This window comes from Carassius auratus, chromosome 37, assembly GCF_003368295.1.
Source record: "Carassius auratus strain Wakin chromosome 37, ASM336829v1, whole genome shotgun sequence".
NCBI lineage: Eukaryota > Metazoa > Chordata > Actinopteri > Cypriniformes > Cyprinidae > Carassius > Carassius auratus.
In genome coordinates this window covers 3,274,284-3,296,438 of record NC_039279.1, presented here as the reverse complement: position 1 = coordinate 3,296,438, position 22,155 = coordinate 3,274,284, and the positions used below count along the sequence as shown (strand labels likewise).

Below are 22,155 nucleotides of genomic sequence, written 5' to 3'. Positions count from 1 at the left end.
TCCCATCATACCTTCTGACCTACAGTAACATTACTTTCCTTTTCTGGTCAGCTGAGATTTGAGAACTTTCTGAAGGCTGCTTCAACTCTCTGACTCAGTTCCAAACACTATTACAACCGAATCCGACACTATCATGCTTCTAATCTAAATATAACTAATGAAACTAGACATGATGAAAAAAAATATGTCAGAATTGTACAAAATATTTTACTACAAGAAAGCTATAAGTGGCATAAAGGGCTTTTGACAAGAGTCTGAACGAACTGATTCAATAAATGAAATCAGACTTCTCTCCATTATATATATGATTATTATTATTTATTTTTTTTTAGTGGAATAAACCGATTCATATGACAATAGATTCAGAGAATAGAGAGAGTTACGATTATTGCACGATTATATCTTATTACAGCATCATTGTGCAGTCATCTTTTTTTCGTGGCCTAGTGGTTAGAGAGTTTGAGTCCTAATCCTAGGGTTGTGGGTTCGAGTCTCAGGCCGGCAATACCCTGACTGAGGTGCCCTTGAGCAAAGCACCGAACCCCCAACTGCTCCCCGGGTGCTGCAGCATAAATGGCTGCCCACTGCTCCAGGTGTGTGTTCACTGCTGTGTGTGTGTGTGTTCACTGCTCTGTGTGTGTGCACTTTGGATGGGTTAAATGCAGAGCACTAATTCTGAGAATGAGTCTCCATACTTGGCTGTATGTCATGTCACCACAGCTAGTGTCTAAAAATGTGACATTCTGTCCAAAAATGAATAAGTAAACAGTTTTGGTTTTCACAAGAGCTTGTCCTTATAGTGAAACCCCCAGTCTCCAGCCATAAAAGGTTAAATGGCAATAAACAATGTAGCTGCTCATGTTTTATAACATTAGAGTGAAGTAGCTTTAAGTATTAGCGTTCAGAGAAATGACATGTTGTCGAAAGACTTTGTCGGCATCATGGCTATTGCAAGTTGCTGGTTATGAACTCCGATTAGCCCATCTGACCCTGTCGCTATGACTTATGCTGGCTACATTTTCTTGACGGGTGAGCATTTAAACATTTTTTTTTTTTTTTTTGCATGTTACAGGTAGCCTGTTTCTTCTCTTTTTCCTGAACTGCCCTCAACAGAAACCGTCACCTTGTCCTAGTAAATCACATCTTAAGCGAGCATTCATGCCTGAAGTGAGGACAGGCATTCCATAAGGCCAAAACAGTGGATGTATACAGAATGTGCTGTGAAAGCTGTTCAATGTAGTAGCAGAATAGCTGTGATAAAAAAAAAAAAATACAATAAAAATAATAATAATAATAATAAACAATTAAATAAACAAAGTTTCATGACTTTTCCATGAATTAAAACATTTTTAATCTAAGGATTGCATGCACAAAGAGCAATGTACATATGCAGTATATAATACTGTTTAAAGGTTTGGGGTCAGTACTTTTTTTATAAAGTAATTGAATTAATATAATAATTATTAAATTGATAAATTGATTAAAAAAAAATGATAGAAAAGACAAAGTATTTCTGTTTTGAATAAATGCTGTTCTTTTAATTTTTTATTCATAAAAAAAAAAAATAAATAAAAAAAAAAAATAAAAACTTTTTTATTAGTATAGGCTATCTATTGCTACTCACTTCCAAAGTCTCTGATGGTGAAGTTTTTGGTCTTCACTCCCTCTTGAGGGGATCTGAAGGAAAATCTTTGTCCGGCTTGAGGGAGATCCTGGTCTCTTGCACTGATGACCTGAATCACCTAAAGTTATTCAAAAGATTATTGATCAGGGTTTCAGTTTAACAGATCAGTCTCTGGTGGTATACTTCATCACTGCTGGACACCCAGAATGTGGCTACAAATTACTCAGTAAATAACTCATCTTTCAATGGTCGCTTGTTTAAATATTTTATGGTTCTAACATTAATGTTTATGAAATTTCTAAATGATTTATGAAGGTTATTAGTGCACGCAGGCATATAAAAAGTATGCATTATTAACAGAAATTATTAATATCTTAAACATGTTAATTAAATAAACATTAGTATAGAAAACTCATTAGTCAGAGTCAGTGTTTGCTCTTAATTAATGGAGATATACGAGCAATCATAAAATACTGTATATTCCTTAGAAGAAAAAACATCCACTTTACAGTGCTTTATGTATATGAAACAATTACACGCACACCATTAAATGAAACAGGACAGGTCACAAGTGCATGAAGATGAGTGGCAGCCGGCAATATGAGCTCAGTAATGTTTATTCAAGTGCTCCTGTGGTTTTTCTTGTCGATTTTGCATCTGAATTCAATTAGTCTGCTGCTTTCACATCCAGCGATCATGACACACTGCGCTTTACCAGTACAAGCAGACGTCCACACTGCCCGCCCTCCCGCTGGCCTCACCTGTTACAAGGCTGTCACCAGCTCCACAGGTGCATGCTGGGTAGGACCATTAGCGCAACACTAATGCATCACCAGGCTCTACCTGTCCAATGTATCAATCAAACCACACAGTTCTGGCCCGAAGCATCACATCCATTCAGACATCACAAAGGCTCTAAACTAAGAAAAAGGTTTTATAATAGAACAACTACTCCAAACACCTTATCTACTCCTGTTAGCAGGGTTTATATATATATATATATATATATATATATGTATATATAAATATATATATATTTTTTTTTTTCTTCCTGGAAACTAGTGAAGCAGAACTGGGAAAAAATAAATAATAATAAAAAAAAAATAACACCTCAATGCCTTAAATACCACTTCAAACACATAAGTAAATGCAAAACTACTTACTTTTGTTTTAAGATACAAATACATATTTTACATAAAAATGCAACAGAAGAAAATATTGTATAAAATAACTCATAGCATGTTTTCAGACAGGTTTTTCTGCTTATTCTGAGGTTCAGTGGTTCAGTGTAAGTGGGTAAGATACAGTAGATTAGGAAATGCTCTGGCACACACACACACACACACACACACACACACTGTACCTGGCTAAAGCAGGGATATACTCCACTTTCAGGATTTAATGAGAGTGTCAGAGTCGTCTGGAGTCTGTCGTACATCATCTTAAATGGCTCATTAGACCAGAATTGGTTTTGGACATGCAAACATACACACATGCGCACACAACCATTTATATTCGCTCACCTGCCCAACTTTGGCGCTCTCACACACGAAGGTCTCATACGGCATGGCCAGCTCTGGTGTAAACTCATTAATGTCCAGCACATGAACTGTGACAGCCACTTTACTGGTCAGCACTGGGTTATCTACACAAACCACACAAACACCACATATTACCACCAACAGCACACTGTATGTCACGAGCAATGCACAAGTTCACTCTCGTTCTTCAGTTATGGAAACGTTTCTGATTTTAAAGAATCTGAAACCATTTATACTTTTATTAAAAAACAAATTAATCTGGCATGTCTGTTAACTATAATGTCAGATATTTAACAGGTTTTCATTTGCAGAACATATCATTATCATCACACACAATACTCACTACTGTATAAGCATCATGCATGAAACCAAAATTATAGACTTATAAAATAATAACTTATAAAATAATGTTCTAAATATTTTTTTATTTTTTTATTTTTGTTTGTTCTTTTTTTATTCAGCAAGGATATATTAAAAGAGACAGTAAAGACATTTATAGTGTTTCTATTGCAAATAAATAATCTTGAAATAAAACTGATAATAAGCAATGTTTCTATAGCACCGAATCAGCATATTAGAATGATTTCTGAAGGATCATGTGACTCTGAAGACTGGTTTAATGTTGCTGACAATTCAGCTTTGAACACAGGAATAAATTACAGTTTTAAAATATATTCAACTAGAAAACAGTTATTTAAATTCCGATAACATTTTAATGATCCTTTAATCAAATAAATACAGCCTTGCTGAGAAACTTCTTTCAAAAACATTAAAACATTTCATTGACCCCAAACCTTTGAATGGTTAGTGCAGTATGAAGAAATTCCCATTTAAAAACTTTCAAGCAGCCCAATATCCAAATCAGACAAATAGAAAAGAATCACCAATATACGTTTTTAAACGGTTCAGTTTTGTTACGATTTAAGAACTGCTAGAATTGGGACTGAATTGACCATGACACATTAATGAATACACAATTATTTACTAAAATCATTACATTGCTGGCATATATCACATCAGCTTTCTGTTGAGGAACCAAGAGACAGGACCGGGAGCAAAGACTGAGAGTGGTATACTGTACTGATGTTCTAAACCACTAATATACTATACTGCCATCATGTGGTTCTACACCTAAAAGGGCTTTAAATATGACTCCATAGTCATAGTCATATTCAAATTGATTCTATTCTATTCTTAAAATGACATAAAAAAGAAGGCTTTCATTTTTAGTGGGTAAGAAAATAAGCTAACAATCTGTCTAAAAATAAGATGCTTCTAGCAGACACACAAGGTCACAGCTGTTGATTTTCGAACAGGTATTCCTTATATTGTTTGAATTCTTCTTGAGCGTGCAGTGTGGAGGTGAACATCAGTGTGGAATAAACTTTTATAGATCAGATCCGTGAGATGAGCTCAGGGAAGGTGAGAAGGCTTAGAATGAGGGATCTGAACTCATCCCTCCCAGGGGTCCTGTATAGAGCCGAGACCCCTGAGCGACCTTGATCAAGATGAGCAATCTTCCTGGAGAGAAAGTGTGCGTGTGTGTGTGTGTGTGTGTGTAGCTGTTTGTTACCTTAGCTTCAGAAGCTCCAGGGTGTCTGATGTCCAGTAAAAAAAATAAAAATTACTGTTGTTACAATTTATCTGAGATCTGACACATCATCATTCTCCAGGTCCTGTGCTTCTGCCCCAAATGTCCTGCAGCAAATTACTTTTTGTGTAGTCACTGCTGTATTTTTTTATTTATTTCTTTTTTTCTTTTTTTTAAGTTCTGGCTTACTAAAAGTTAAATACAAATCATTTCCAAAAACATATTTGATATGTTCAGATGAAAATGATGAAAATATGGTGACATTTATCATTTTCTAATTGTATACATTTAACGTACTGTATTTCAATACGTTATGACAATAATTTTAATAGTAATATATACATTTAACATACTGTATTTCAATACGTTATGACAATAATTTTAATAGTGATATTTTTTTTTTGTTAACAACTCAGTGTGTGACCCTTGACCCCAAAAAACTACAATTTAATATGACTGGCATTTTTAAAATGTCATTTTGTCAAAAAAAAAAAAACAAATCTTTAACATAAATCTTTAAGTTTAATTTAAATAAGTTTCAGGTTTAAATAATAAAAAAAATAAAAAAAGTTCAACATTCTCATGAAAGTGATGATGTTCTTCTGGAAAATGTAAAAATATATTCTATTGAAGTGGACAAATGTAGTAGACAAACATATTCAAAATACACTTTAAAAGACTAGGAATTATTATATTTATGTTTTAGAATTTAATAATTAATGCATCAAGGTTAATATGAAAATTATGAACTGTTGCAGAATGCTAATGCTAGTTTTTCAAAAATTTACAATTAATTTCTTAAAATCTAGTGAGCTTTTATTTTATTTTATTATTAAAACAACAACAACAACAATGAGAACAGTTTTCAAGTCTAGCCAAGTATGGCTTCAACGTAACGACTTGAATGACGGGTTTTAACACTAGATGGCGCTGTTATATAATGGAGATATCGTCCATTTCGCTGCTGTAGCTCTGATGACAGAAAGACAGTCCATTTCTCTTTGTTTTTTTGTTTTGTTTTTGTTTTTTTTTTTTTACTTTGATGGTTATTGTTTTCCTGGCTTCAAACGAATGAAAATGCTATAATCACATATTTAAAAGGTGCTTCTCATTTCGATCAAAACAAGTGTGCTTTGTTTGCAGGTTTGAGGGACAGTTTGTGTAGGCCTACAACAGCCTATAGGAGGATGCCCCTTTCAATTTCCAGTTTTGATCGTGGCCCTGTTCACTGGTACTGTCCGAGGTGTAAACAGAGCAAACAATTTGGTCTGCTTAACACATTTAGTAAAAAATTGGTTCTAACTGTATTGTAAAATAGTTTTTCCTTCAGCTAACGTAGTTGACTCTATTGTAATGAGCATCACAGAAGGGATTATGCAAATTGAGTGTATGTTTGCTGTCCTAATGGAAACTAAAGGCTGAAGTTTTCATGATGTGCAACAAGCGTGGGGAGTTTGGAGACTGTGTGCTGACTCGTGCTTCCTTCAGCACTTTCATATTTAGTACAATATGATTCTGAGGCTCCAGAACATCTGGAATTCCACCTGGTGTGAAATTAACACCCCTAAAAAGCGCAGAAGAGGGGAGGAAAAAATAAAGAATAAAAGAATAACAAAAAGCTGTGATTTATGCTAGACTAGCTTGTGATGGGGTTGAACAGGTGTTCTCTGCACCTCATAATCACTGGTTCTGAGAGATATAAAAGCTGTCAAGCATGTTTTACAAGACACTGTATAATGCTAGTAAGGATATTACACACGGCACACTGGTGATATGAGCATTTATAAGCCGTAGGACAGCAAAAATACCTTGTTAATTAAATGCTTTTGTGCTCATATAGTTAACAACTCCAAATGGTCAAAAGTGGGCAACAAAGTTTTGACCGACTTTAGGAACATGCAAAACTACATATTAAAATAAACTATTCTACTTGGGTGCCTGGAAAAGTTGAAAATATGAAATATACAGTCACAGTTGTGCGAAATGATGTTTCAAATGTAATATATAATAGAAAGCCAAAAATAGCAGAGATGGCCTAGTTTATCAGAATATGTGCTTCTGTGATTTCTCTGAACCCATCTGGGTCAATGGAACAGAATGTAAAACTGTCTAAAAGACACAGAGAGTGAATACAATATGAATAAAAAAGGAGCTTCTAACACAGGGTGGACAATTCCCACTGCAGTACAGGAGTGAAGTTTAACAGCCCTGTCTTGTGTTAAATCTCACCCAAATTAGCTTTAGAAATCACAATTAGCATATCACCAGTGCAACCTTGAGAGGCAGTGAGTAATATCCGTTACCATGGTGATGAAGGCTCAACTTTTAATGACCTCTCATCCCCATTCCGTCTTAATGAATGTGAGTCGCCGCTTTTGTTATTTTGATTGAGCACCACATATTCTCCAAGATAATGGCGTTGGGGACTGTTTAGCGGATTTGACGACTTGATGACGATGGATTTGCTTATTTACGTGGTGATTCAGTCCACAGATCTTTTCGGACACAAACGCAATTACAGCAATGACATCTTTGACGCTGGTGTTTGATCGCCTTTCAGATTACTTCCTAAAATAGTAAATATGAAATTCAGTTTGTAAAAACACCTTTCCCCCCAATAATCTCACAGTTTTTTAATTAGATGTTTGGAAGCGCATTTCAGCCCAATAATAATAATACTAAATCATGCTTTCAGAATTATGAATGAAGAAGTATAATTATTACACAAAAATTACAAATTATGAGATGAAAGTCATAATTATAAAGTAAAAGTGGAAATTATGACAAAAGGTAAAAAACTAATCAAAATTCTGACATTATAAGCAGTAATTATCAAATAAAGATGAAATTTACAAAAATTGGGTTTGTTTAATTATGAAATTATTATTAATTATTAAATGCAATTAAATCATAAACACTATATATATATATATATATATATATATATATATATATATATATATATATATATATAGGGAATAATGACATGTATATGAATATAATTTTTACTTAGCATGCCATAATTTTAACTTTATCTTATAATTCAGATTTCATTGTTATTTACCAAAGCATGATTTTTTTTCTTATGTGGCAAACCTTTAACGTACATAAAACTTAGATTTTTTAATAACATCACAAATCACTTTTAGGCACATAATTAGCCAGGTAGATATAATAATAATAATGATAATAATATTAATTGTTATTATATATATATATATATATATATATATATATATATATATATATATATATATATATATATATATATATATATATATATATATATTTTATTTTTTATTTTTTTATTTTTATTTTTGTTTGTTTGTTTATGTATACTTCACTTTGGCAATATTGTATCATTTACAGTCATGCCAATAAAGCAATTTTGAACTGAATTGAATGGATAGACACTGTAGTAATAATACATATTCCAGGAGAGTTGTCATATTTTATGAATGCTTGTAAAAAGCAGACTTAATGTAATGCGCTGCTGACTGCGCAGCAATGGGCCACTAAAAATCAGATCGCAAAAAATCCCAGCATTTGAGACAACTGAACTTTTACGAATCACTTCTGAGGTTCACAGCCATACTTACTAACTTTAGTGGCCACAACTGAAATGTTGTGCTGGGCGATACTCTCCCTGTCAAGAAGTTCATTGGTGGAGATGGTTCCCCTGACAGGATCAATGTCAAAGAAGCTGTCCAGGTCACTCTTCCAGTCGATGGAATACCTGAAGAACCAGAAAAAAAAATACAAAATTTGTTTGGTGGGCACTAAGGTTCATATGGCAGCATTCACACTTATTCGAATGAACCACACTAACAGAGGAATTTTTTCAACCATTTTAGGGTTGAAGGTTGAGTTTGTTTTGTTTTTTGTCTTCATTTTAATCAAACCAATGCCAGATTTAAACATGCCCTTACATACTGTTCATTACATTTGATTAACTAGGCTAGGTACTACAAGAGATTAACATACTGATACTCAAGAGTAATTATTACTTTTTCTTCTCATTTTCTTGTTTTCAGTTTTGCACAGCGCTCATTATGTTTGATTTGAATTGAAATGAAAGTGACTTGTATGGTGCATTTAACCAATCTAAGTGCACACACACAACAGTGAGTAGTGAACACACACACTGTGGACACACACCTGGAGCAGTGGAGCCATTTTTGCTGCGACGCCTGGGGAGCATTAGTCACGTGACATGCTGGCATGAAAATATTGTGCACTCTGAATGACTGTGTGTGGGTCCAGTTTTGAACAGCTGTGAACATCGGTGTAATGGAATAGCAGCCTTGTTAACAGACACCGCAGCCATTCTCAGGGGGTACTTTACATGTGTCTCGGTGAGACCTTGCACCCCATTATGCATGAATTTGAATAACTTTGAAAAACTTCTTGGACTCATTCTCTCACAAACACTTTTACAAACCTGTTCTAAACTCTTGACGCATTAATGCGGGCTGATATTTTCAACGCTACTTATTTATTTATTTGTGGCTTGACCTAGAACTGAGCAAAGAGAAATAAAGTGGGAGCGCTGGGTGAGGGGAGATGCTACGCTGTTTTCCACATTTCAGCGGCTGCCTTGTACACTCAAAAAGTGGTCAACTTAAAACATTTGAGGATTGTGTGCATTTGCATTGGATTCTCAACAAAAGACTTTGATGTTGTGATCCATAAGCGTTAGGAGGCCTGATTCTCATCATATAAATACCATACAGCAACTGCAGCTGTCGGAATGTAATGCTTATAACTGACTCATCAATTTGTGTTAACATAGCACATTTCAAAATGTGTAACATTTGGGAAAAGAAAAGATTTCTAAGAACCCTCAGAGTCATGTGGCATCATGTATGAAAAAGAAGAAAGACTAAAATGTTCTGGGATTGTCATCACAAGCTGCTTTTGAAAGTCAAATATTTAATATGAAGTTCAAACAAGATCAGAAGGCTTTAATGTTTAAAATAATCTTCATGTTCTATTTAATGTTCTATCGGGGCACTATGGTTGCAATTTTTTTTTTTTTTTTTTTAGATCCACAAAAGCTCTTGGTTGATTTCCAATTAGCTCATGATTACCTTAATTTATCAGAGCAAAGATTTTGAACCGCAAATGCTGCTGCCAAATGAAAATAATAATAAAAAAAGCTTCAAACAGAATTTCAATATGCTGCTTCATTAATCTTTACAAGACTACTACATTACAAAACAAACAGACTGATGAACAAATTATTCATTGTAGAAAGTAGTTAGAGACTCGGCTCGACAGACCCTTGGCTGTGCGGAGAGATGAAGCAGAACATCATATTTGTCTTATTTAAACAACTAACATAACTCTCTATTCTATTCTATTCCTGTAGGAGGATGTGAGAGCCAGTCAAATAATTGTGTATCTCCTGAATTTGACCTCTAATTAACTGATAGTGAATTGAACAAGACAGTCGCTGTAATCAGGGGTCATGCAATCAGTACGGTGTCAGTATATTCAAATGTTAACTCACAGATGAAACAAGTTTTATTTGGAAAAATAGGAAGCAAGAGGAGTTGGTCGATTAATCTGAAATTGCAGCTTTGCTGGGCCCGAGATCTAAATGTGTAATGAGATAAATATCCCAGTGGAAAAGCGGAGTATGTTAAAAACAAACACTATAAGGACAAATTGATCTAAAATCAACATGAAATGCAGTTCGAAACCCATTTTCCTTTAATAATATTATGCATTTACAAGTGCAATTCTACAAGAAAAAGTACATATTTTGCTAGAAGTTTTCAAATTAATATTTTATTTCCTTTGGATTGAATTATGAAAAGTTTTGATTTCATGTTGTCCTTAATCAGTTTATGCAATCTCCATATATAGCACTTTTGACTTTTCCTTCAGTATTTCTCACTGTCATCCTGGTTCTAGTCTGTTCTTCTCTGATCAGTGTACATGCCTCCTTAGAATGAATCTGTTATGTTGTATTTCCTCATTTGTCAGTCACTTTGGTTAAAAGTTTTTTTATAAATGAAGAAATCTAAGTGTGAGTTTCAGTCCATTAAGCTCACTGTGGGGCTCTGACCTCTTCTTTCTAGAAAGGTTTCGTTTGGTGAACAGTCGTGTACATGACCAACACAGCTTCGGACAAATTGACTGATTTCATAAGTCCATCCATTTCTAAACTCTCTGAGGCTCTTCCCTTGACCCCTGAAGCTTGGAGAAAACTTAAAAGCTTTGGAGGAAGTCCTAGAAACCTTCGATACCAAAAAGCACTTTGGCTATTTTGTCTCCCGCATTCACTCCCGCTGACTGCAACGGTGTGTGGATGTGTACAGACTTATTTTAAAAGCGTGGTTCACTTTGCACGGAAGCTCATTGGGGACCATTGTTTTCCAGTGAGAAAGTGCACATCCCCATTGAGCAATGTCAAAATGTTTCTAAATAATAAATCGGGAAAGGCCAAAACAAAAAGGAAACAAATCCCTTTCACTAATACAAATCTTTCCTTTGTCCATTTTGCTTTCTCACGGTATACTGAATTAAATATTCATAGAGAAATAAACTAACTTGTGATGTTAGATATAGTTTTGGGACCCCGCAGTGATGCATCAATGGTTTGTCTTCTTGTAAATCTTTAAAAGCAATCTTAAGAAGTGCAATTCAAAAACATAATGGGTTATAAAAAAAGGTAAATATTTTATCATTTTGCTCTTTTTACCAGCTGTTTTTAGTGTGCACAAATATATAAGGATGTGGGAGATGGAATGTTTGCATGCATACAGATTTCTGTATAAATATATATTTCTGTATATATATATATATATATATATATATATATATATATATATATATATATATATATATATATATATATATATATATATACATATATATATATATATATATATATATATATATATATATATATATATATATATATATACATTATTATTATTTTTTTTATATATATAAATACTTTATTTATCGGCACACAGCCAATTGTTCCATGAAAAAAATACAAAATAAAAAAATAAATAAAAACTCAAAGGCACAATGGTGATAGCTTTCTTCTTGCAAGGACTGAACTAACAACCATCTGGTCACCAGCCCCTAGCAGCTAGCCTGATCCGTTTATATGTGTTGTGTTTGAATACCTGACTGGACTGTTTCCTGCGTCGAGATCCTGTGCCGTCACGGCTCCTATAATGGTGCCTTGTGGCGTGTCCTCATAAACATCCATCGCGTAGGAGGGTTTGCTGAAGACGGGAGGCTCATCCACGTCCAGAACGTTTATCTTCACTGTCGCTGTGTCTTTGAACGGGCCGAAACTGTGGAACCGTGGATCCAGGTGTGCATTGGAGGCCTCCACTTTAAATGTGTATGCTTTTTTGGTCTCATAGTCCAATGGCTAGGAAAAAAGAGAAACAGAAAAGTAGAAAAAAATAAAGTTGAATGCATCTCATTTATAAAGTATGTCAAAGCCTCTTGAATTAGACACAACTAAGGGGTCAATATTTGGCTGGCTATTCTATTTATATTACACATGTATTTCTATTTTTTACTTGAAGCTTTGGGTTAGTAAGATTTATTAATGTTTTTGAAATAAGTCTCTTATGCCCAGCAAAGCTGCATTTATTTTGCTACTGTTTTCTATTTTAATATTTTTCAAATGTAATTTATTCCTTTGATGGGAAAGCTGAATTTTCTGCAGTCTTCGGTGTCACATGATGCTTCAGAAATCAATGCGGTGTTGATTGTGTGCTCAAGAAACATTTCTTATTATCATCAATGTTGGACTATTTTTGTGTTTTCTGTTTAAGATTTTTGTGTAAACCGTGGTAGATCAGAATCATTTGTCATATTAAACATGTCTTCACTGTCACTTTTGATTGATTTAATTCATAACTACAGCATCAGGTTCAACAAAGATGCCAACAAACATCGTTCTCCATATTGGCCATTCAATGAGGTTTTGCATTAAAGCTTCATTTATTTATTTTTGTCTCATCTTTTGCATAAATTGCTCGCTTTGATCATTTCAAATGCAGGGCCTTTCTTAGATCTCCAGTGTGTCGATGTTGGCCTGTCTGGGGAAGTTTGTCACAATTGCTTTTAGTCATGTCACTCCAAAAATGGTTCTCTCATACTCCCATGTGCATTTTCTCCTGAATCAATGGGGAGGTGAGCCCTTTACTGTTGAGATTTATCTTTAAATTCTCCCTTTGGTTCTTCTAAATGAAAGCTTGTATGTCATCAGTATGACAGCCGTAAAATGTGTGTGTGTGGGTGATTGTGGTTTCGCACCACTAAATCAAAGCAGCCCATCTAGAGATGAAAACCATACAACACTATTGTACAATCTCTCTCTGTCTTTCAGAGATGGCGAAAGGGCAAAGGAGATCATTTATCTGACCTGTATATGGTTTCCATCATGAGCAATTTACTTCTATATCATTTTCAGATGAAAACAACACCACAGGTAGAAATGAATGACACCGGCTCATCCATAAATACGCAGCATAAGCACTCTATATGGATGTAACATGTATTTTGCACCAAAGCAAACAGCCATTTAGCTGAGAAAGAAAAAGACATCAACTTCATGTGCGTGGCAAATCTGGATCATTTGGGATTGGAAGGTGTCAGATGGTCCTTGCTGAAGTTTCCACGTCAACTAAATCAAATGGTGCTAATTAGACTCCCAATTAAGTAACAGTGAACCTCCAAAAAATGCAGTTGCTAATTAGCTGAATTCTTGTTGACATGAAAACAGACGCACTGGTATTACCGAAGTCTTAACTACTTAAATACAGGGACAATAAGCTCACAGTTGCCCACAAGTAATTAGGACCCAAATCATTTTTCACAAAAGATATTTATCTCAATATTTAAACTAGCCTATGGCCTTCTGTGTCCCACAGAGACGACACTGTTTGGCCTTTTGAGGCCAAGAGGTACATTGATATTAAGGTTGCACGCTACAGAAAAACGACAGAAAAGCAGTTTGCAGGAAAAATAGCTTGCTTTTCAGAAAAAAAAGGACACGTGGAGGACTTCTATCTTCTTTATTATGCATAACGCTAGTGAAACTGTGTTTCTATCCAGATGACATTATGCCACGTCCTTCGTTTCAATCAGAATGCATAGCCTTTGTGTCTCTAATTTGAAACAAAAGCTATAAATTGCTCTCTGACTGCCATTTCATGTGGTTATTTTCCATCTTGGTTTCCTCAAAGTGATCTTTAGTGATGCTCATATTGAATTATGGCTGGATCTTCAGTCGCAGTGCCTGAGAAATACTCCCGTGAGTTTTCAAGGTCATTTTAGCTTGTAAACTATTTGGCCAAACAACAGCTTTGCTTCAGTGTAAATTAATACTTAGAAACATGCAAAAACAGAGATATGGAGATACAAATCAGCATCTGCCTCACCTCTGCACCGATGGTGACTTCATAAAAATGCATTTTTTGCTACAGTCAGAAAATGTCAAACGATCTTCTTTGCTCAGATGATGCATTCCCATATAATATATGAATAAAATATTTAGGTTTTTATACTGTACAAACTGTATATTATATTGCCCTTCACCAACCCTACACCTAACCCTCACAGGAAACTTTTTGCATTTTTTACTTTTCCAAAAAAAACTAATTCTGTATGATTTATAAGCGTTTTAAAAAATGGACATGGGTTATGTCCTCATAAGTCACCCTCTCCTTGTAATACCTGTGTCATACCCATGTCATTATAAAGAGTTGTGTCATGATATGTCACAAAAACAAGAGCACCCCCCCCCCCCCACACACACACATACTTTCAATTAAATTTCAATTGATCAAAAGTGACAATGTCAGCTTTATACATTACGCTTAAAAATATATTAAAATAGAAACGTATTTCATATTTACGAATTTTATAGTTTTGCTTTTTTTTTTATCAAATAAATGCAGCCGTGGTAAGCATAAGTTCCTACTTATGTTCTCAAAGAATGACTGATGGGAAAAAAGCGCTCCATTACACACATTTCCATATCAACACCTGCTTTTATTACCATGTTCATCAGATTCCCATTTGAGTTTTCACGACAGACACGAGAAGTGAGGTGAAAAGGGTGAACCAGACGTGGCGTCTTGTCCACAATCCGTGTACGGTATTGATGGTGGACGGACGTGAACTGTGATTAAATGTCAGAGGAAGCTGCAGGATTATTGGAGGTGAGGAGGTTTAGCCTATAGAAGAATTTCAAGAGCATCATTGCCCTTTTAGTGTGTGTGAGTGGCCACATCACACCGGCAGCCCTGGTTAATGACTTTACGCCGAGACAAGGGAAAGAGAGAGAGACAGAGAGAAAAGACGCAGGAAGGGTAATGACAGTGACTCAAAACTAATGAAAGGCTCTTCAAGTGTGTCACTAGCTGTAATAGAACCAAATCACAATACAAAGACTATACTTTACAACAGCTTTTTCTCGTAAAGGTCCTGAATGCTTTATACTGTGTCATTAAAAAATAAATAAATAAATAAACCCTTGACCATGAGAAGAAGAGCTGTTGTTTTAATAGCATATACTTAATTGTATAGCCAATTGATCATACTTGAGTAGTGGGAAAAAACTAGCTGAAATGAGAAAAATATATATTCATTAAGAAAATGTTCAGAGACATTCACTTCTGCTAGGATATAATTACATTTTTATAATGTGTAATTTTCCTTGCCTGTCACTCAACATGGGTCAGGTTGAAAAATAACATAAACTATTCATTATAAAATCAAAATAGCTGGCACTGAATGAGTGAATTGAGAATACATGGTGGTTTTAAACTTATTGTCAGCTCCATCTATTGTTCTGTTCTTGCGGTCTTGACAAAATAAGTTTCAAACATCCATTAACTTTTATATATCAACAAAACAGATGAGTTACACAACTCAGCATTATTTATATTAATTTATATTTATAATTATTTATATTAATATTTGATGTCACCTCCAGTGAGTATTTTCATTACAAAGCATTGATCTTAATTAAAGGTCATTGTAGGACAATAGGACAATAGCTCAAGGGACACACATAAAATATTAGCTATCGGTGTTAAAATGACCCCCCCACCACACACACACACACACACACAAGTGTGTAATTCAAATGTAATTCAAAAAAATTGATTGCATGGGGGTGGGGCACTGATTTAGCATTTATTCGGATTGCCCTTCAGATGTTAAACATGTTCCTCAAGATACATGCGGAAATCATACTAGTGCAATATAGTGCAATACAGAAAAGGAACACCCCTTTGTGTCAGTATTTTGTTGAACCACCTTTTGCTTTAATTGCAGCCTTTAGTCTGTTGAGATATGTCTCTGCTAACTTTGCACATCTAGACTTTGCAATATTCACACACTCCTCTTTGCAGAACTGCTCAAGTTCAGTTACATTTAATGGTGAGTGTTCGTTGACTTCAGTCAAGTCATTCCACTGATTTCCAATGGGGTTTAATCTGGGGTCTGAGGTTTTTTTGGGGCCCTGGAGAAGTTTTGACCTGTCCTGATATTTGTGCTTTTTTTCATTATCTTAAAAACATACAGTATGAAAGTCTGATTAAACTGTATTCAGCACAAACTGTGCTACAATAATAAGAAATAAGTAATCAGCATGCATGTACATGTTTGTGTTTTTGAGAAACAAATATTTATGTGTGGTTAGTGAAAAAATAATAATAATAAATATATATATATATATATATATATATATATATATATATATATATATATATTCAAAAGTCACTGAAATGACTTAATTGTCCACAACACATTTGAGAACTGGATGTGGTAGACTAGAGTTTTAGCTATAAAATGATTTGAAAATCATCCTGCTCACTCATTCACAGAAAACAATATATTGATCTAACTTTTGTAAAATAAAGTCTGGGGGCTATGACTAGGTCATGCAAGGTCAATTACTTTTGAGAAATAAAACTGCAGTAAAACATTTCAAGTTAATGCTGCTTTTAAATTACTTTTTATTCATTGAATAATGCAAATAAATAAATAAATACAAATCATGGTTTCCGCAAAAAATAAATAAACAACAGATGCTGCTATTTCACAGTTCACGTTAGCAAGTATCCTGCGGCTAATACAACCACCACTTTATTTATTAATGTATAACAGATTTAAATAAATACAGATATATATGTGGTATTGGTTCCAATTTTCTCTCAAGAGACTGAGTGCATCTGTGTGCATTTGTAACAGATACAATAGGTCTGAGAATCTGAAAGCTTTGGGGAACTTTTTTCAACAAGTAGATCAAAGGCTTCAGGAAAGGTGTTAGTAGTTCAGACAGTACGTGTACATGTGAATGTGAAGGAAATACTCATTTCCGTATCAGCGTGTGCTTACACTTAAACGTTACCTGAACAAAAGGCACTTTAAATTCAGTACTTCATGCTAATGATGTACTTCATGCTCTTTGATATGGTAATGTGGTCCCTCCTTGCACTGGTGTGAGTGCCAGCAAAGAAATTCAGACGATCGCAGCCCAAGACGTCAATGCCAGCCACGGGAATTGAACAATTGCGCACCTGATCCTGAAACAAACACCATCCATTGTGTGGGTGCAGATGCTCAGAGCCATTCAATGCAATGTAAATATGTCTACCATTAGTATTCTCTTCACTATTTCCAATTTCCAAAAAGGACATTTAAAATGCAGCGTCACCGTCCTCTGGTGAATTTCCACCACAGCTCATGGTGTAGATGCGAGAGCACTTTGATGTAAAGTTCACTTTTATTTCCATTAGCGTTCGGGATCTGTGCTTATTCATGGCAACCAATAGAAACTCCAGCAGACATTTTACCCACACAGCCAAATACTGCATTATTCTCTTCTTACTTAAGAAGATATTTGTGAAATCAATAGCTATTATTAAAGTCAGGTCTTTAATCCTCAGGGCTTCTCTGCACAATGTCAATATACACTACTATTGGTATGCAGAACTCGTTCACAGCTTTTCGTAGTTTAATTTAGGTTGCCTTCATCTAAATAAGATTGCACTGTGAATCACCTGGAAAAAAAGTGCACTTCTTGTTACAGTGCGCCTGTTAGCCTTGGCCTTTGAAATAGCTCTGAGTTTTCATGAAAGGCTGTTTTTTTTTTGTGCATGAGCCCATCAGACACTCACTCACTCGCTTGCTCATGCACTTTCCTCTTTAGGACGTTGAAACAGAGCTGGATTTGTTTGTGTTAGGAAGAACATTACACTACCACAACTTTTCTCATCAGCTTTTCAAGACAGGATTTGAAAGGGACACAGGGATTGTAGAATTAGTATAGATTTTCCCAATATTCATTTCCATTCTGTTAGTCTTGTGCAATATAATTTAACAAACAAAATCTAACATTATCATCCAGGAATGACTTAAGTTTGAAGTTAAAACATCACCAGCAAGAATAATTCAAAACATTACAGAATTATTCTATATAAGGTACTGCTTATACTTAAAAAAAATGAGGCTAGTAAGATTCATTTATTAATTTATTTATTTATCATAAGTCTCTTATAAAAACAACAGCTGCACTTATGTGATTAAATTTTTTATTTTATTTTAATATTATATTTCTATTGGAATGCATCTCAAAATGTAATTTCTTCCTGTAATGGCAATGTTGAATTTTATTTCTCCATCATTACTCCAGTCTTCAGTGCCAAATGATCCTTCAGAAAAGGGTTGAAAAGCATTCTGGTCTACTTATATTTGCACCTTTTGCATACAAAAACAAACAAACAAACAAACAAAAACAACAAAAAAACAACAACAAAAAAACAAAAAACAAACACAATGACATACTTTCAGCACCAAAGAAAGCAACAGTTCTTCCTGGACACTGGCACAGCACCCAATAATATATTCTATTTTATTAGAATAGGCTTGTAAATTACTGACAATGCAAGCCATAGCCAGGATGCCTTTTCAAAGTCAAGGATCTGTCTGCATCTCTTGCATCTATTTGGTGGATAAGAGCTCATTCAATCAGCATTAATGAATGCATTACAGGAACATCTTACATATTATTAAATGTTATAAGCAAAAATGCACAGTGGATAATTTGTATTGGCACAAAGACACAGCTCCCAAAAAAAGTTCACTCGGTTAGTGAATGACTTTAGAGAGTGCTGGCAACTGCAGCTGTGCAGTTCTAAATTTATACCCTTATGAATCTTTTGCTGACTTAATTTGCTTTATATTCTGAATTATTCAAGCAGCAACAAAATGTGTGCCAGAGAGGTACAATAAAGACTCCAGGTTAAAGGAATATTTTTAACCCAAACATTTCCCAAATTATCAGCATGCCATAAATGCAATGCCTAGCCATTACATTGAAAATAACCTTAATATTCCTGTAGGCCTCATAGCTGGACTTTTTACCCTACAGTGATGACTTTGTATGTCATATTTACATTTACCTCATAACTGTGACTTATTATGTCATAATTTCAACTTTTTTTCTTTTTATCATTTTTATTTTGCAAAACATTTTGACTTTTAATCACATAATTATGTTAGTCACAATGTTTGCTTTTTATCTTAAACATGAGATAGTATATCATGATGCTATCTCATAATTATGACTTCCCATAATCAATTTTTTTTCCACAATTATGACTTAGCACATCATAATGTTTATCTAACAATTATGATTAAGTATATCATTGTCTACTTTCTGACTCTTCATCTCATAATTATGACTTAATGTCTCATAATTACTTTACTTTGTACTTTGAACTCTAATTATTTATGATTTACTATATCATAATTATGATTTAGCAAAGCATGATGATTTTTCTTTGGAAAATGGCCCACTAATTGAGAACCTTAAGGGAAACTGCCCTTGAAATGACTGAATACATTGACATGATGTGTTGCACCAAATCAGTAGCAGCATCTCTTATCCTAGCACACAACCACACAACTGAAGTCATAAACTGTATTTCACAACACTGTTCCACAAGTATTAGCCAATACATCAAATCTGACATTGTTTTGATACTGAACGATCACTGCAGGTAAACACAGCAGAGCACAACTGGTTGGAAATAGATGGTAAAGCATATTCCAACCTCAGCAGGGGATGAGGACACATACAGCCCTCTATTTGGAACCAGCAAAGCATGCAGAGCCCTCTACTGCTAAAATGAGTTTTCTGTGTCGATAATTCATGTTGCAGCTGAGATGCTTGATGTCTTCATTCACATGGGGTTATCTCACCATAATCCTTTGGGCTTCCAAAAGAGATTGATTCAGACATAAACACAAAACTAGTGCACAACAAATGCATATTGCACACCAGTTTGATGCATATATCCACAGGCACACATAGTGTCATAACACACCTTTGTTTTGTTTTTTTAGATTCTTGACGTTAAGAATGAAATACAGTATGAAATATCCCCTCCAATAACCTCAGTTCACAGCACTGTCACAAACACGCTGCTAACATCTCATCTCCCTCAGACTGCTGCTCTCAGCAAAAGTTTCTTTTTTTATTTATTTATTTTTATATCCCTTCTCCTTACCGCATTGTGTGCATGCTGACATCCCTACTTGCACACACACACACATCTGTGGAGTCTTTGATATGCATTATTGGATATTATCAAGTATATATCATGAGATGTTTGTCACTGCACTTGTCTCTCATGTCATAACGTCTCACATTCACGCATGTACAGTATGCATAAAGGTAAACAAGCTGTTTTACTTCCAAATATTATTTTATCTCAGCTCAACTGAGACTGCCCTGCTCTTGGTTACTGAAGCCCTGCGACGGGCAGGAGCAGCTTCCAAATCTTCAGTACTCATCTTGCTGGATCTGTCTAACCACCGGATTCTCCTGTCCACCCTCAGAAAGATGGGCATCTCTGGAACCGCACTCCTGTGGTTTAAGTCCTTCCTCTCAGGTAGATCCTTCAGGGTGTCTTGGAGGGGTGAGGTTTCTAAGTCACAAGTTCTTGCTACTGGGGTTCCTCAAGGCCCAGTGCTTGGACCACTTCTCTCCTCCATCTACATGACGTCATTAGGATCTATCATTCAGAAGCATGGTTTTCGTATCGCAGCTATGCTGATGACACTCAACTCTCCTTCTCATTCCAACCACTGAACGACGCCTTGTGATGTCATCCCAAAGAGGTTCAAAATCCCTATCATGGACTTTTTCCTGGACTGTGCCCAGCTGGTAGAATGACCTCCTGATCTAAATTCAAACAGCTGAGTCTTCATTATTTTTCATAAAACTTCTAAAATACACATCTTTTTCGTCAGTGCTTGACCAACAAATAATAGCACCTACCTTTTCTTTTCTATTCTATTCAAAAAAAATAAAAAATTGCTACGTGTTCTGTGCTAGACTAATTGAGACTTGTCATGGCACTTGTATACTGTTGTTGTTCTCTCGTTGGTCTGATTGCTTCTGTTGTTCTCATTTGTAAGTCGCTTTGGATAAAAGCGTCTGCTAAATGATTAAATGTAAATGCAAATGAATGGAATACTATATATAACATAATAGAATGTGCTTGACTTGACATCACATTTCCAGCAAAAAAAAGATAAGCAGAGGAAGTGATATCAGCCAAAATGTTAACATATTTAACATGACTGCCAAAGACATTTAACAAAAATATAAAATGTTTTTCACATACATGACATACTTTTTATATGCATGGAATATACCATAATACAGTGTGCTCGACATTTCATTTCCAGTGAGAAAGAATTATCAGGAAGTGATATTAGCCATGATTTTTAATGTAAGACTGCCAAATGTTAAGAAGCAAATAAATAAATAAACAAACAAACAAATAAATACCCATTTTTCTTTGCAAGACCATAATTAAATGTCAGTCGCTATATTAAACCAAGTAAGTGTATCATACCTGGTAAACGTTAACCGTCAAGACTCCCATTCGCCTTAATGGCAGTTGCTTGGCTAGTGCTTTATTCCTCTTTATTTTTACACATTTTCTGATCACACTGTTTTACAACTTCTTGAAAACAGTAAAAAAAAACATCCATTGCATGCTTTTATGAGGTCTCCAAACTTCATGTTACGTGACAAAAAATGTTACATACTAATGTTTGATATCTTTGTTGCTGTATAATGCATTCTGTTTCGTAAATATATAACAAGTATCTTGTATATTTCAGTATTCAGTGAGGCCTGAGCTAGTATTCCATTCTGAACTTTGCCTTTTTTATTTATTTTACCAGTACGTCAACAAGGACCCACCTTATAGGTGGCACTGCTTACTCCTGTTAGAAACCTACAGTACATGTCCCTGTTCCCAAACAAAACATATTGAAATAAATGTGATGAAGTGAAATAACAATGGATAAAGTCATCTAATTTGATT

The 22,155-nt window shown here is 34.8% G+C and overlaps 1 protein-coding gene across 1 annotated transcript in view; it reads right to left on the bottom strand.

Moving 5' to 3' along the window:
• LOC113055912 (cadherin-12-like) overlaps positions 1-22,155 on the bottom strand; it is a 119,826-nt gene that overhangs the window by 5,658 nt on the left and 92,013 nt on the right. The window contains exons 7-10 of the mRNA XM_026222293.1: positions 11,902-12,155; positions 8,356-8,492; positions 3,148-3,269; positions 1,625-1,742 (exon numbers count right to left, since the gene is read on the bottom strand). Of these exons, the coding sequence (XP_026078078.1) occupies positions 1,625-1,742; positions 3,148-3,269; positions 8,356-8,492; positions 11,902-12,155 (631 nt within the window). The remainder of the gene's footprint in view (positions 1-1,624; positions 1,743-3,147; positions 3,270-8,355; positions 8,493-11,901; positions 12,156-22,155) is intronic.